The 14938-nt window shown below is 41.1% G+C and overlaps 1 protein-coding gene across 2 annotated transcripts in view; it reads right to left on the reverse strand.

Moving 5' to 3' along the window:
• Positions 1-1935: 1935 nt before the first annotated feature.
• Positions 1936-14938, reverse strand: part of GAREM1 (GRB2 associated regulator of MAPK1 subtype 1) — a 137523-nt gene continuing 124520 nt past the window's right edge. Inside the window, exons 5-6 of one of the 2 annotated variants that reach the window (XM_019547528.1) lie at positions 11234-11400; positions 1936-8914 (exon numbers count right to left, since the gene is read on the reverse strand). In XM_019547528.1, the coding sequence (XP_019403073.1) occupies positions 8005-8914; positions 11234-11400 (1077 nt within the window). In that variant the 3' untranslated portion in view covers positions 1936-8004. Of the gene's footprint in view, positions 8918-11233; positions 11401-14938 lie in introns of both variants that reach the window. The other variant, XM_019547519.1, reaches the window with a different exon arrangement.

The following is a 14938-nucleotide window of genomic DNA, read 5'->3' on the forward strand; positions in this document are numbered from 1 at the left end:
AGGGTAAGGGACAGCTGCAACCACCCCTGTGGCATCAGTCACATCACCTGCTTCCCTCTTTTTGAAATATTAGATCTGTTCTTGGGCAGAGCTAACAGAGCACTGAGACAGGCTCATCCCTAATGTAATTGGACTGACTGTAGTAGAGATACCTAAAGACCAGGTACTAGTCCATTATGATCAATGCTATCTTTCTGAAGGATCAAGTCCTTGGTCCTGAAAGTGTGTCCTGAAGGTGGTTACTGACATGTTTGCTTTCCCAGCAAGGAGGGCCTGGTAAAAACATAATTGTAAACCCACGTGACTCAATCCAGTGCCAACACTGAGGTTTGTCTGAAAATCCTTTGCAGTCATCCATTTCTCTTACTGCTCTGCAAGTGTTTCAGTCAACAGGATCAGCCAAGCTATAATTGTAAGGAAGTATAGTCTTCTGGGAAGCAATACCCTTGTAGGTCTTCTAGTTTTATTCCTTCAACTCCAACTTCCCTTTTGAACAAATAGTTTAGTAGAGCTGGCTCATACACATGGAAAACAACATGTGGAATGACATAGCGTAAGTATGATTGAATAGACACTGATCATAATAGGGCCTCTACAAGACTGACAAAGACTGCTGGTTAGTGATTCTTGAGTCTTAATGATGGTCATGACCCCAAATATTTATTTGAGCAAGTTATAAAGGACATTTTATCTTTCCTCAGCTGTATGCAAGTCTGACACTGTGTGGAATGTCTTGGTACTACAAAAATCAGCCACCATCCACCCCAAAAGAAAGACATACAACAGCCCTATGTCGGTTTCACTACCGTCATAATAATTCTGGGGTTGTCTGCCAAATTTCCTTACAGTGCTAATAAAAAATAACTTACACATTTCCTTTCAACTTATTCTCCCTGTTCCTATCACAGGTGTTTGACAAGGGACAGGGGCATAGGTTGTAGCCATGCTGGTCTAAGGAAAGGCCAGGCAATTATTTTGGGCAGAGGGCTGCTTACTGAGTTTTGGCAAGCCATCAAAGGATGCATGACAGGCAGCCAGGGGCAGATTAATATTAATTTTCAAAATTTTTTAGGGGCTCTGTGGGCTGGATAGAATGTCCTGGTGGGCTACATTTGGCCTGCGGGCCACATTTTGCCCACCCCTGGTCTAAGGACATAGACAAACAAGGTTCTTTGGGTAAATCTGATATCTTTTATTAGACCAACTCAGATAGTTGCAAAAATTCTTCTTAGCAAGCTTTCAGGTTTAAATACCCTTTGTCAGGCTGATCAAGCATCTGCAGTTGGTGTGTGCTCTTCCTGGATGGAAGGAATAGTAAAGAAGCCAGAGGCTGGTATGCGTGCAAGAAAGCCAGGCTTTCTTTACTAGTTGTAACACAACTGCCTCTACTCCCTCTGATCCATCCTGGTGCCCAGAAAATGCATCTTTTCTTAGAAAGAGTAGGAAACTTCTTTAGGAATACCTAAAGGGCGATGATGATGATGATGACGACGACGATGACTTAAACCAGGTGCTTGCTTCACATACATAAGCCAAATCTCTTTTCTTGATTTTTAGGAAAGCATTCATTGAATACATTGCCCCTAGAGGTGTGACAAGTTTCCAGCCATATGCTCTTTAAAGTTTTGAATAAGTTTCCACTGGACAATGGAAGGTGGGGGAAGGACAAATTCTTGTGTGGAAACCCTGGATCCTGGTCCCAGTATTCCTATACATGTAGATAGCACTAGTAACATTTATAATAATGTTAAATGTATGGGCTTGATCACTCTTCTTCATTACATTCACTCATTTTACACAATCATCCTGCTATTTCAGTGATGTTTACCCTCAATTTATACTGGTGCAAGCAAAGGTGTCAGTTTCTCCATGTTCCCAGACATTTTGTTATATCTGTGACCTGTCATTTACATCGAACTCTGGACACATTTGAAGTATCATGAAAATAATATCTTTAATGTACAGTTTATATACTTACAATACAGTTTAAATTTGTTCATATACATTACAGGGATATTTATTTGCACCTGGATTTAAATAATCTACCTTCAGCCTTTTCCAGAGAAGCCCAAAACAGCACAATTCCACAAAAACACACCTCAATTTATAACGGAAATATACTAAGCCAAGGATTTTTGTGTTGCTTTCAAATATTCACTTTGCGTAGATCAAAAACGTAATTTAAAATAGCTAAACATAGTTATTTTATACAACAACTCAGTGGAAGATTACCCAAGTCAAGAAGAATCAGAATCATACCAGAAATTTTAACATATGACAGTCTGATCATTATGAATATAGATGGTCAGACTTAAACAACTCTTGGACTACTAGAAGTTGAAGACATCCTCACTAGAAAGGTGCTTTTCCCAAGGCCACAGCAATGTACTTGCACTCATTCGTTACCCAGTATTACAAATACCTTGTGACAACACAGGTAACCTATTTATTTTGGCTAATAATGTACCAATACCATCTAGCTGGAAAGCTGAGGACTTCAAATACTAATTGCATCCAAAGAATGTAACTGGGCGAGCTCAATTTTGGTAAGATTTTGCCCCATCCTATGCCTGTTAGCCCTGGGGGGCTAGTAGCTGTTTTCCAGTGCATCCTTTTTGATTAGTGTAGAGTACACCCCATCTGGTCCCCTAGATTTGCTATGTTTACTCTCCATTCTACACAGACATGCCTTCAACCACCGCATCATTTTCCCTTCTGTACATACCTTAGCTCACTTCCAGTGATAAAGACCTAAGCAACTTGTATTAAAACATATTTAGCAGGGAAACAGCTAAGTAGATGTCTCAAGAGGAAGATGCAGTAGAAAGCATATCAAGTACTTTATAAAAAAAATTAAAAAGGAGAGGGACTTGAAATTAAGTGTTTTTACAATGTTGCAGCTACTTGCACACAGCTTCTCTTGAAGCTATTGTGAAACCAAGTCAATTAATGTGGTAAGATGGTGGCACCAAATAACCACATAAAAGATACAAAGCTGCTTTCATCCAGTTCTAGCTGCAAACCATATGCATTTTTTTGCTTCTACTGGGTGGATGAAGTGTGTTTTGCCTAAGTTTCAAGTATAACCTACTTTTAATACAGCAAAAGTAAAGAAAAAAAAGATAGCAAGATATACAATAACTGATTTCAGTAAGACTTTGGTTAGTCACAAAGGTAGTAATAGTAATATAGAAGAATCTTAATTATAGGCACAATATGGGTACTTAAAAATTGACCTTTGTTTCTCCTAAATATTTCTTCTTGTTCTTCCCCCTCAGGAGTATTGTTGCTGCCCCATAAAAGCCTCTATACTTTTCAAAAGGTAAAAGGGACTATTAGTACACATGCCACTGTGTTGCATAGAAAGAATAGAAAGCTCTTGTTCCAGAAAGTACACAACCGTGGATGGCATCTTGTTCTGGCATTCCAGAACTGGCCCTTTTAAAAAGAGCGTAAGATACCAAATCATTAAATTAACCTTATGGGCCTGATTTCAGCTATTAAAAAAACCCAGCAAGTTCAAAGCTACACGAAAGAGCACAATAAAATCTGAAACGACAGAATAAGGTGCACTTTTCCATAAAGAATTTGTGAATTTGCTTGTACCTTGACTGATGTATATTTTGACTACATCTCTCAGACTAAACAGAATAAGACACCAGACAGCCTTAGCTTGCAAATATGCTTAGATGCAAAATGATTTAGAGACAGACTTAAAGTACAATTACAATTAAAGAATCTGACAGCCAAGTTGTAGACTCTCTCTTAAACATAAGAGTAGGAGTCAGAGTCAACACTTGTTAAATTTACTCCAAGTGATAATTACATGGAGAGGTAGGTAGCTGTGTTAGTCTGAAAATGGCAGAAAGCAGAGTATTTGCATCTTATACACCAACTAAATTAGAAATCTCTCTCAAATCTCAAAGTGATGTCATCACCTCCCATTGACTAACACAGAATTGAGGACTCCCAGCACCTTCACAGGAGGTGCTAAGGACATCAGAGAATCTGTCCAAAACTTTCAGACTGAGACATTTTCAAATTGGTGGGAATATTCAGATAACTTTAATGCTGTAGCTGACATGCATTAGCATGGCACTTTATAACTATAGATTTAAATTTCTGCACCCAGATTTTTAAAGCTATTTAGGCAGTGCTTTGATACAGCTTACGTCACTTAAATGGGCAAGTCCAGTTTTCAAAAGCAAATTAGACTCTCAAATCCTACTAACTTACAGTAAGACATATTTGACTAAGCCGCTTACTCCACTCAGGGCTGCAAGATTGTAGGCCTAGATTCTCAAAGGTAATTAGGTGGTGAACTCTAAGTATCTAAAAATGGCTGAGAATGTAGGACCAAGCACTTTTTAAAAAACTGGGCCTGTGGGCCAAATTGGCAGCTTGCTTAAGCTGTTTTGGTTGGAGGAAAACAACAAAAACAAGTCACTATAAACAGGAATTCAAGGACACACAAACCCCTCTCAAAAACAGCTTGTGAAATGAAGCCTGTGAACTATTTTTGGGAAAGGGTGAGAGGCATGTTGTATGCTAGCTTACTATGCCTAAAAATGTATAAGCAATGCTATGACAGAACAAAACATTTGAAGGGGCGCATAAGTAAGTCTGATTGGTCTTCCATTAGACGTTGCAGCTGTGGCTATGTGCTATGGACCTGATCCAAAAACATATGCATATTCCTCTGTCCTTCTGGAAGCCCTTTTTTTGTCTAGGTAGGCATTATGGAGGTATGGTGTTAACAGGGAGTTCGGGGCTTGTTATATGGTAATTCTGGATGGCTCCTGGAGCTCTTAACCCTTGGACAGTCTGCACATTAACACCTTAAATTGGTTTTATGCACTTGTTATGTGGCTCAGATTTACAGCACTCCAGGCCAGGATTATCTTTGATCCACATTACCCAGCTCCTGTTCCATTAAGGTGTGGCCACTCCCCACAGACGCGCCACCCAAGGGGATGTCCTGCAGTATCCTGGGATCTCTCAACCCTGCAGTATCTCAGGATCTCTCCACCCATGCAGCAGGGATAGAAGTCCATCCTGGCTCATCAGCACTGTATTGACAACTCACTGCTGCAGCTCCTAGACCTGCCCCTGCTGACCAAGCCTCTAACAGCATGTCACAGCTGTGAAGGGGAAGGACACAGTCAGAGAAGGTTTCTAGACTAAGGGTGCAAGTGCTCCAAACATCAAGCTACAACTAACACTGATCAACATTTATGCAGCTCACAGCATGAGGTGCAATAAGGCCCTTAGACTCCTCATTTTCAAAATCCATTAAATGTTGTCTATAACAAAAGCAGGCCAAAAGGCAGGCAAACAGTATGCATCCAACTACAAATCAAAGCTGCCAGTTTCCCACAGATGTTTTAGGATATGGCTACAGCACAATGCAGTACCATATAGAGATAGAGCTGTCTTAGGTACTAGAAGCAGTACAGCCAAATTAGCACGGCACTGGCTGGGATAATAAATGTGGAGACATAACCTGTAATGTTCTGAGGCATTTACCACTATTAAGACAACCACCCTCTTTTGGAGATCAAACATTTTTTAACATTAACAAGCGAAACAAACAAAAATAGGTACCCTTCATTTTAAATGTAAAAAGCTTGGACCTTCCTTTGCTGAGTGACAGCTGGATTTAGTTAGGTTTAATAAGCAGCAATTACACTCTGCATGTGCCTATGGACACAATAGTGCTTAGCTCTGAATGGTACCCAAAATTAATTCACTTAGTCTTTATTTATTCATTCAATCCTACTTGCACTTAGAAAATTGATTCCGAGGGTATGTTTTGAAACCCCTCATTATAAAAATAGCAGAAGTAGTCAAGGATAGTTATTGATTTGTTGCATCTGTCTAATCTTAGCATTTGGCAAGAAACAACAGACTCTGAGGCAGGGAGTTTTGATTTGGTTTTCTTTGGGACGAGGGGACATGCGGGTTAGTGGGGTGGGGAAAGGGATAGATGGATGTCCAATAGGGTCTTGAAGGTGCTACTGCAATACAAATAGTAAAACTGGACTTTGAATAAGGCATGACATGAGATTTGTACAGGTCACCAGAAGCAACATCCCCTCAAAGCAGTTCTGCAGTTGAGAAGACCTGCTCCATCAGTCTCTCGAACCCCGATGTACCTTCCTGCTTACTCTTGTTGCTTCCACCACACTTCTTACATTTTCCATCTATGAAAAAAGATGAAAACATAGTAGAGACACTTGCATCCCTGCTCAGGCCTCCAGAAACCAGGTAAAAGTACCCCAGAAGTATAAAAAGGGCTCTGAGAGGTCAGGTTCTGACCAGGGCAGAATTCTCCAGGTGCACAGGGAGGCTGGCTCCCCAAGGTATGCAGGACTAAGGAGGCTCAAAGGGCAGCTAGAAGTCACCACTCTTTCCCCTGTGCTAGCACTTGGACCAGTCGTTCCATGCTGCGTCTCGCAGGCCTCGTCCACGCGCGCTTGGTTGTGCTAGCAGTAGTTAAGGAGAGAGGGCAGCTGGCATCACAAAGCTACCCCAGAACATGCACATGCCCAATGTGCTTCTGGTCACTCTGCCTGACTCCTGCAGCAGCTGTGCCTCTACAGTGTGCAGTGCTTTCTAGGAGGGTACCAGTTGCTCATGGGATTGCTGCAGTGGGCAGAAGGCATGGGGTTGTCCAGATGAATCTTCTGCTGTCTGCCAGTGGCAGCAGAACCCGTGTAGTTTGGGCAAGGTGGTGCGACTGCAGTCAGAAATGGGATGCTGCCACCACGAAGTTGCTCTACGGGCAGACGCATGCAGAGTTTTGCCGTCAGAACTTGAGTTAGGCTGGCAGAACCAAGTTTGTGCTGACTAAGCCTTGAAAACGTGGCATACAATTTCACTCAGGGTATTTAGAGTCCTCTCAGCCTTTTATGGGAAGTTCAAGTGCTTTTGCTTTTCCCTTCCACCTCAGCAATGTTTTAGTTCAATGGGACTCTGCATAGTTGCAAGGATCTGCCTATATAGCTGACTGCAGTGTAAAGTGTAGCTCATGAAATCACTATTTTCATCTCATAACAGCAGCAAGAAAACTGGTTTTCTTTCTGGCAGAAAAGGGCCAGCAAAATGGCCCTCAATTAGTAGAAGACTCCACTGTTACATTGTTGGGATCTACTAAAGGAAACATACTATTTGATGCCCTTCCCGTGAAGGCTGGCAGTCATGTTACTATTTCACTGATCTGACAACAAAGCCACTTTTGAAACTTACAGATTGTGAACTTCTAAATCAAGACATGGAAATGGCAGATTGGTTCGGTAGGAATGATTTTCCCCTACAGACAACCAGAAAAGGACAAAATGTTATCATCAGGGTTAATGACTTATATATTTTAATATTAAAAGGGTTTTGTTCAGGTGCAACAACACAGTAAGTTTATCCGTGAGTACTTTACAGGTAGACTTTTGTAAAAGTATCTTGAAGAACATACTGTGAGCCTCACTTCAAAGCATTTGTTTAGCTCTAACGTTTTCTGCTACATTATTGAAAAGGACGATTTTATAGATTTGAATGCATCCTTTAGTGAAAAACAGAAATTAAAAGAAGTCATAGCATGTTGCCAATTACTATTTGAAAAAATAAGCCCAAAAGAAATGCATTATATTTTGCTGTTAACATAAAATTGTAAACTGGATTTGTGTGTCTTTCAGCATTGATTATTCAGCAATAAATACTACATCTTGACAGACTACAAGGAGTAAAAATTCCCTTAACGTCCAGTTTTTAGCAGCTGCTGAATGTTCAGTGATGCACAAGGCACACTTCTATAAGGTTCTCTACATTTTGTATTGACATATAAAAGAATCTGTTCACCACTCAAAATGTTATCTGCATAGTAAATTTCTTCTATTACTATTATTTACAGGAAGGGCTTTTAGTGCAAAAAACAGGAAATGACGTACTAGCCCCAGTGCTCTTAGCACGTACCGCATACAGTTTCATTAAACACCAGTCAGCATCACTGGACTACATTTTAGGCCGCCAGCCATTAATGAACTGCAGTATTTTCTTAACCTGCAATTTGCTTAGCTTAAAGTCTTCTGAAAGAATTTCTTCCGTAAGCTGAACAAGTAAATTGCCATCAATCTTCTCCGTAACAAAGAAAGATATGACGTCTTCTGATAAACCAATGAACCTCAGAGACTTAGATACTTCCTCTATTGAGAGTCCAGAAAGGTCTGTAGGTGGCTGCCAGGGAGAGCCATCACCACAAGACCTTGGTGCTAACTGAAAGTGAAGCGGAGATGAAAAAGGGTAAGAAATAGAGAAAGCATCCTGCATGCCCTTTTTAACAAGGTACTGATCTTCTGACAGGTCTGGTGATGCAGTCTGAGATTCTTCTTCAGCACCATCTATTTTCAGAGGCAAAGGGCATAGGTCTACAGCTGGCTTCTCATCATTCATTTTCGGTGCACGAGGAGGTAAGGCAGGGCATGAATGGCTCTGCTTTGTATCGCTGACTGCCAGAGTTTTCTCATCAGTGCATTCTAAAGAGTAACTTGCAGACTTTGGACAACTGGAGATGGCATTACTGAACTCAGCTGGGACCAGCTGCGAGTACCCAGCAGGGATTTCACATCCATCAAAGTCAAAAGTAAAAGGTGCTGGACTGTTTCTCTTTGGTGTGCCCGGTGTCTTCTGTCTTGGATAACTATAACTTCTGCTTGGATCCAGCAGGAAGTCATTCCTATTTAGGCCTTCAGAAGTTCCAGAAAAATGATTTGGCCAGGACAACCTACAAGACAGAGCTTCAGCTGAGGGGCTTCCAAAAGGCATCTTGCTGTCAGGCTCTTTTGATTCTGTTGTCACCACATTACAAGGGTAACAAGAGACAGGGGCACTCTCGGTTGGATCTGTTGGGTCACTTTCTGTTATGCTGCTTTAAAAAATAATAAAAAAGAGTGAGTGAAAGGTAGCTAAAGCAAAGAACTGCTAGTGCTTGAACAACATGTATACTTAATCAGGGGCTGGGTGTTCCAAACTAAACCCGGGAGAACATTAAGAACTGAAAATGGTCACCTTGATTTATTATCACTGTTAATCTTGTTGTCCCTCTGCACTTCCCACAATGTTTAAACTATCTTTAAAAAGTTTCCCTGGTTATGCTAACTTCACCAGGAAACTACATGCTATTCCTCACATAACCTTTTTTCTCTCCTCTACCTAGTTTCCTATTCACAACACCAGGGTATAGGAGCAATCTTACCTGAAGATGCAGACTCTTCTAGAATGGTACATTTTTGTCAACCATAAATATATTTATGCTAGCACCCAAAAACCCCATTCAAGTTTCAGTCCCCATTGTACTAAATGTGTGCTACACTAACATGGAAGAGAGAATTCCTGCCCCAAAGGGCTTATATTTAAAAGTTCCTAAGATACTACTCTGCTCATGACTTGAAAGCCACAAAGAGCACTTAATGAAACATACACTGCCGTTTATGAAGCAGAATACAGAGTAAGTGAAAAAGAACAGTGATAATTTGGTATTATAAAACTGCCATTTAAATTTACAGTTAAATTAAGCTGTGAAGGCACCTGTCTTTTTTTTCCTCCAAGTGGACCCAAGTCAGGTCACACTGCACTAGTCCCCAGTGATAAAAACTAATTACTGTCAGCCAACAAGACTGGACAGTTAATATCTAAAAGCACTGCATGAGTTTAAAACCAAGGAGTGAAACTTGCCAACAGCAGCATGCAACCTCCTATTAGAATCAGCTACAATGATGTGGAGGGGAAAGTCAAATTCTTTACCCAACATAAAAAAAGAAGAGATGTTGAGGTGTGATCCTAGGAATTATGAACCCATAAAGCTTTACTAAGAAAACTGGAAAGTAATTCTGCCAAACATTAAAAACATATTTTTAAATAATGTATTTGTATAAGAGACAAACCAACACAATGGAAAGAACTATTTGAATTCTCTTTTTTTTTTTTACTTGTAATTTAGCAAGCAGTCAGGATGGAAACTTGGGACAGCATTGTGTGACAGTTCAAAAACTTCTACTGAATGTGCAGATGCACTCAAAGAAAACAGTTAAGAGATAGGGAACCATGTTTTGTGCAGGAGGAAGGCTTATAACAGCAAAGAAAAAAGGAATAACTCTTAATAGGAAAAATTCTCATCTCCATCTGCTTTCCAAGCATTTTCTTAATGATGCAATGCAAAGTTATCTTACCAGTGTACAGAATCTGGCTTTAGGGCTGTCTAATTCAGACAGGAAGGTAATAAGAGACGACCTCACAGGGATGTATGAAACAACAAATGGCACAAAGAAATTAAAATTGGGTGCTCCTGTCATACCCTCTCAATACGAGAACAAGAAAGTCTTCTGTAACTTTAAAAAAAAGAAAAACAAAACCAGTAGGTATACAGCCGATGAGGTAAACATTTTCAGAACTTGCACACCTATGGTAGCGTAAACCCACTGGAACTCAATGCCACAGGACATAATTGAGGCCCTTGTTCTGACAAGTTTCAGAAAGGTCATAGACATTTGTTTAGATAAGGGCAGACATTCAGTTATTATAGATCTTTAAGTTTTTATGCTTCAGGGTATGTGCAGACCTCTAAAAATGGGGAAATCCAGGAAAACAACTTCACCAATAAGCAGGTTATTAGAGAAATTTCCTCCTTGAGGGCTGCAAACAACTTCCCCTGGAGCACCTAAGATGACGACAGCCAGAAACAAAAAATGGACCATACATCTCCTGTGATTGGCAAAAAAGATATTAAATATTCTAATAACTTTTTTCCTCAAGTCACAATATAGTTTATTCATTGTATAGAAGTTACAAGATAGTCACTTAGTCATGGGAGACCAACGGTACTACTGAGAAACAGTATGTGATCCTGCATTTAACGTTTTTAATGTTTCCATTGTATCATACTACAAAAAGTTTTTATTTTAGAGTTAAATGCTCTTAAAGTTAGCTTCTACACTTCCATCTTATGTTATGTATAATCAAGATGTTACAGAAAATAGTAACTTCCGCGTATTAAATAATAAATGTGCTTACCCAAATTTGCCTTCTTTAGAAGATTTTAAAATAGCCACTTGCATAAATTAACCCATAGCAGGAACAGTCAGTATACTAACCTTTTTTAAATAAACTGACAGGCTAGTTAAATGTAAAATTAAATAAAATAAAAAAGCAAACACATTATGATTTAGATTCCACAGCTTAGACATACATGTTGTGCAGTCCTGAAGAATAGTAGGACAGAGTCGGGCTTGGTGAACGCGTTTGTTGCCGTGCTGGTTTGATCGTACGAGGAGGAATGGACGGACTCGTGGATGAGGGCTTTGTACTTCGTGGTGGAACAGGTGGAGCATTGAGGAGTCTGCATTCCTCTCGTACCTACATTAGAAGTGGTAGAGGGAAAAAAAAAACCTTTAGCAAATAGCTTGAGAACCTGGATAACAGCACTCTCAGCCAAATGAAATCTGTCAGTGCAGGTTCCTATATTTTGGAAAGAAATAATAAAAACAGTGATGGTAAATATAATATAAAATGTCCATCAGAAGCACCTGCTAGAAGAGGGATAAGTTTACAAGCTGCTAACAAGGATGTCTTGTGAGGCAGTTATTAGCATATGTTTTAAGGTACTTTTGTTTCACTAATTTTTCATCAGATGCTTTAAGAAAAGTCAAGATTTATATTTATTAAAGGAAATTTTGCATAGCATACAAAGTTAGAGTGATGATTTAAGATATTAAGTACCGTCCAACAGGGCTTATTTAGAACAATCTCTACTAATGCAGTTCAGTCACTTGTAATGATTCTTCAGTGAGACAAAGAGAATATCTAAATAGGCTTTGATAGGGCTCGACATAGTTCAGAATTAGATCTATGAAAACCATTGAAGTCAAGACCAAGTCCCACCTTCTGTTTCTCAGATATACTTTCCTACCAACATATAAATTCTACCCCATAAGAAATTTTTGTGAAATACAAATCAAGGAGATGCAGCAGCTCTACAGAATTGAAGCAGACTAATTTTAGTGTATGGTGTTTTAATTCAGTTGTCATACTCACAGTTTTGCTGTAGTCCCTCAAGCAGTCCTGCTCTAATGGTTTTGATGGAAAAAATATTTTGTGTAGTTCTTTGTACCAGCCAGCAGAGGGCATGTCATAACCAGCCCTTCCTGCCATCCTTAATCCCTTAAATTCCTACCAGGACATTCAGTATAGACTGCCATGTGGGACGTGTTTCTCCTCACACTGCCAGGTCTGCTACACTGCCTCTGTGGAAACTTTGGATAAAAGAAAGTGACAGCTAATCCACAGAGGTCTTCATAAATTCTGCCATAAAGCTGCTTAGGTATATTTTAAGTTGAATCTCTGGCACAGAATTAATCGACTAGATTTACTGAAACCCAGTTCTACTTTAAAAGACAATACTAGTGTACCCCAGAAGCAACACCCTACACACCGTTATCAAATACAGGTAGGGCAACGAGGAACCTTATCGTTTTTTTTTCTTTTGTAGCAGTACAAAGATAGATGGAAAACCCAACGCTCAGAAAGGAGAGCCTGAAACAGATCTCCTTTGGATACTTGGGTTCAGATCTGAGCTTTTGGTTTGGTCCTAACTTTTGATCTGGAAAAAAAAAAAATTGAGAGCAGAAAGAGCAATATAGGAACATAAGGAAGTGCAGCTGGATGAGACCACATGAGGATATCTAGCCCAGCCACCTGCTCAAGGCAAGATCATCCCTGACTGTATACGAACATTCAAATGATCTGAGAGCTTCTCCCAGTTTTGTTTTCCTGGTACAAAAGCTTACTGGGCGGGCACTGTACAATGGTTAGAGGAGCCAGGCCAGTGCAGAATAGGGAGTTTGCGCTGCTGATGCCATCCAGGCAGTTGGCTCTTGTGCATCCATCCCAGCATGCTTTGAAGGATTCCATGGCTGCAAAAGACAGCAGACAACAACCAAGTGCACAAGGCAGAGCTGACTGGCTGGCCACCCTAGGGGAACACACTCCCTTGGGGAACTCCTAGCCATAATCCCCACCTCCCACCCTCTCACAGCTGTGAGGTTCTGAAAGAAGACTAGAAACGTCATGTTAGTAACAGGCATATCAACTTCTATTCCATCCGTCCCACATGCACGGGCTGATGCACCCCGTTCCTGAACTTACTTTGTTTTCCTTGAGGCTTCATGAAGGATTTGGTGGGGAAAAGCCTGACTGGTTGAACAGCAGCTCTGGTGGAGACGGGAAACCCACAGATCCAGGAGTTGTGGGCAGCATGGAGATGTGCCTCAGTTTCCCCATGTTGGGGGTTTGCCTTTAAACAGGATTCCTTGGGACACCTTCAGAGAATCTGGGTGGGGGAAATCCTGTCTGGCATAACTGCAGCTACAGTGGTGGGGGAAAAGGGCATAGGGGAGGGAGGGTTAGGATCTAAGTAGGTGGTTCTGGGTCTGGTCAAGTGGGTGAGGGTCTTCTCGGGTGCGTTTCCCCCTTTTCCATAGGGAAAGTGGCAGGACTATATGTCTATGTCTACTTCCCGATTCAGACCAACCACCTCCAATCTCCTGTATCTAAAGTACCTTGTCCACATCCCCCTGCACCTGGACTTGCCTATTTCCACTCCCTCTGATGTCTGGATAATATCTGAGGGCTCTGGGAATGGCAGGAGCATGGTCAACTGGTCTGGGTATGGGGCAGGGAGTAGGGCAGGGTTTGGCGGGTCTGGGTTTGGCAAGGTCAGGGTCAAGCTCCACTGAATCTTCAGGGGGAGAGAGAAGGAAAAGGATGGGTCCAACAGGTCCTGGTCTGGCGAGAGTGGACCTAGGGTGGTTCAGCTCTGCGAGGTCTGTGTGTCACACCAGATGAAGACACAGACTGCCCAGCATCATGTGCTGGGGTTACAGATGCCTCAACAGCCTGAGTCTCCCTGCAGCCATGAGACACAGTATGGGGATGGTAAAGGGTGCCACAGCATTCAGGAAGCACATTTTCCTCCCTGCTTGGCTGGAGCAGTAGAGTGTATCCTGAGTGACAGAGTCTCTGTGGACCCATGAGGGAGGGGGCAGGAGCAAAGCACACTGGGATGTCAGACTTGCCTTGAGGCTTCTGTCAGAAAGGCAAGTGTACAAATGTTTGGTCTCCGAGGAGGAACTCTTCCAGAAACAGCTTCTACTGGGTTGGGGTTGGCTTATTTTTCTCCCAGAACCACCATTTTTGCTCCAGGAGAAAAAAATCTTGAATTCCTATACACTTGCAGTTTTCACTGGAAAAGCAGAAGCTCTTCCAATAGAAAAATGAGTGTCTGTACATAATCCCTGACTAAGCCATCCCAGTCAACTATTTCTCTAACCTGCTCTTGAAAACTTCCAGGGATGGAGATTCCACAGTAGCCTATTCCAAAGCTTGACCACTCTTCATATGCAACATGAATTGGACTGAAGAGTCTGATAAATACAAGACTTGAACTGTCAGATAAGATTTCAAGCAAAAGAATGCACTCAATACATTTATAGCTGTTTTCAGGTTGCTGGAAGCACTGTGGTAGCTCAAATCTTTTGTTATTTTTGGCAAAGCAAGTGAAAACATACTGATATCTTTTTTAAAAAAAAGACAACTTCTTGCTTTTCAATGGAAGTTTTGAGGAGCCAAGTGCCATACCAGACAGGGCAGATTTATGAACCTACAAATCCTGTCATTTAGAATGGCCCTCACTCCAGCACAGTGTGTGAAAGAGCCAAGTGCCATAACCCAGGTAGTTTCCATGGTACTTGGCTAAATGTGCCTTGTTGCACCTGTTTCTTCCTTTATTCATGTTTCAATTTGGTCCCAGTTGTACTTGAAATAAAAACCCAGTAATGATTCTCATAGAATGTACCAGTGGAATTGACTAGGGTGTACACCTCTGAAGAACAGTAGT

Source organism: Crocodylus porosus, unplaced genomic scaffold (genome assembly GCF_001723895.1).
Source record: "Crocodylus porosus isolate Cpor-Errol unplaced genomic scaffold, CroPor_comp1, whole genome shotgun sequence".
Taxonomy (NCBI): Eukaryota; Metazoa; Chordata; order Crocodylia; family Crocodylidae; genus Crocodylus; species Crocodylus porosus.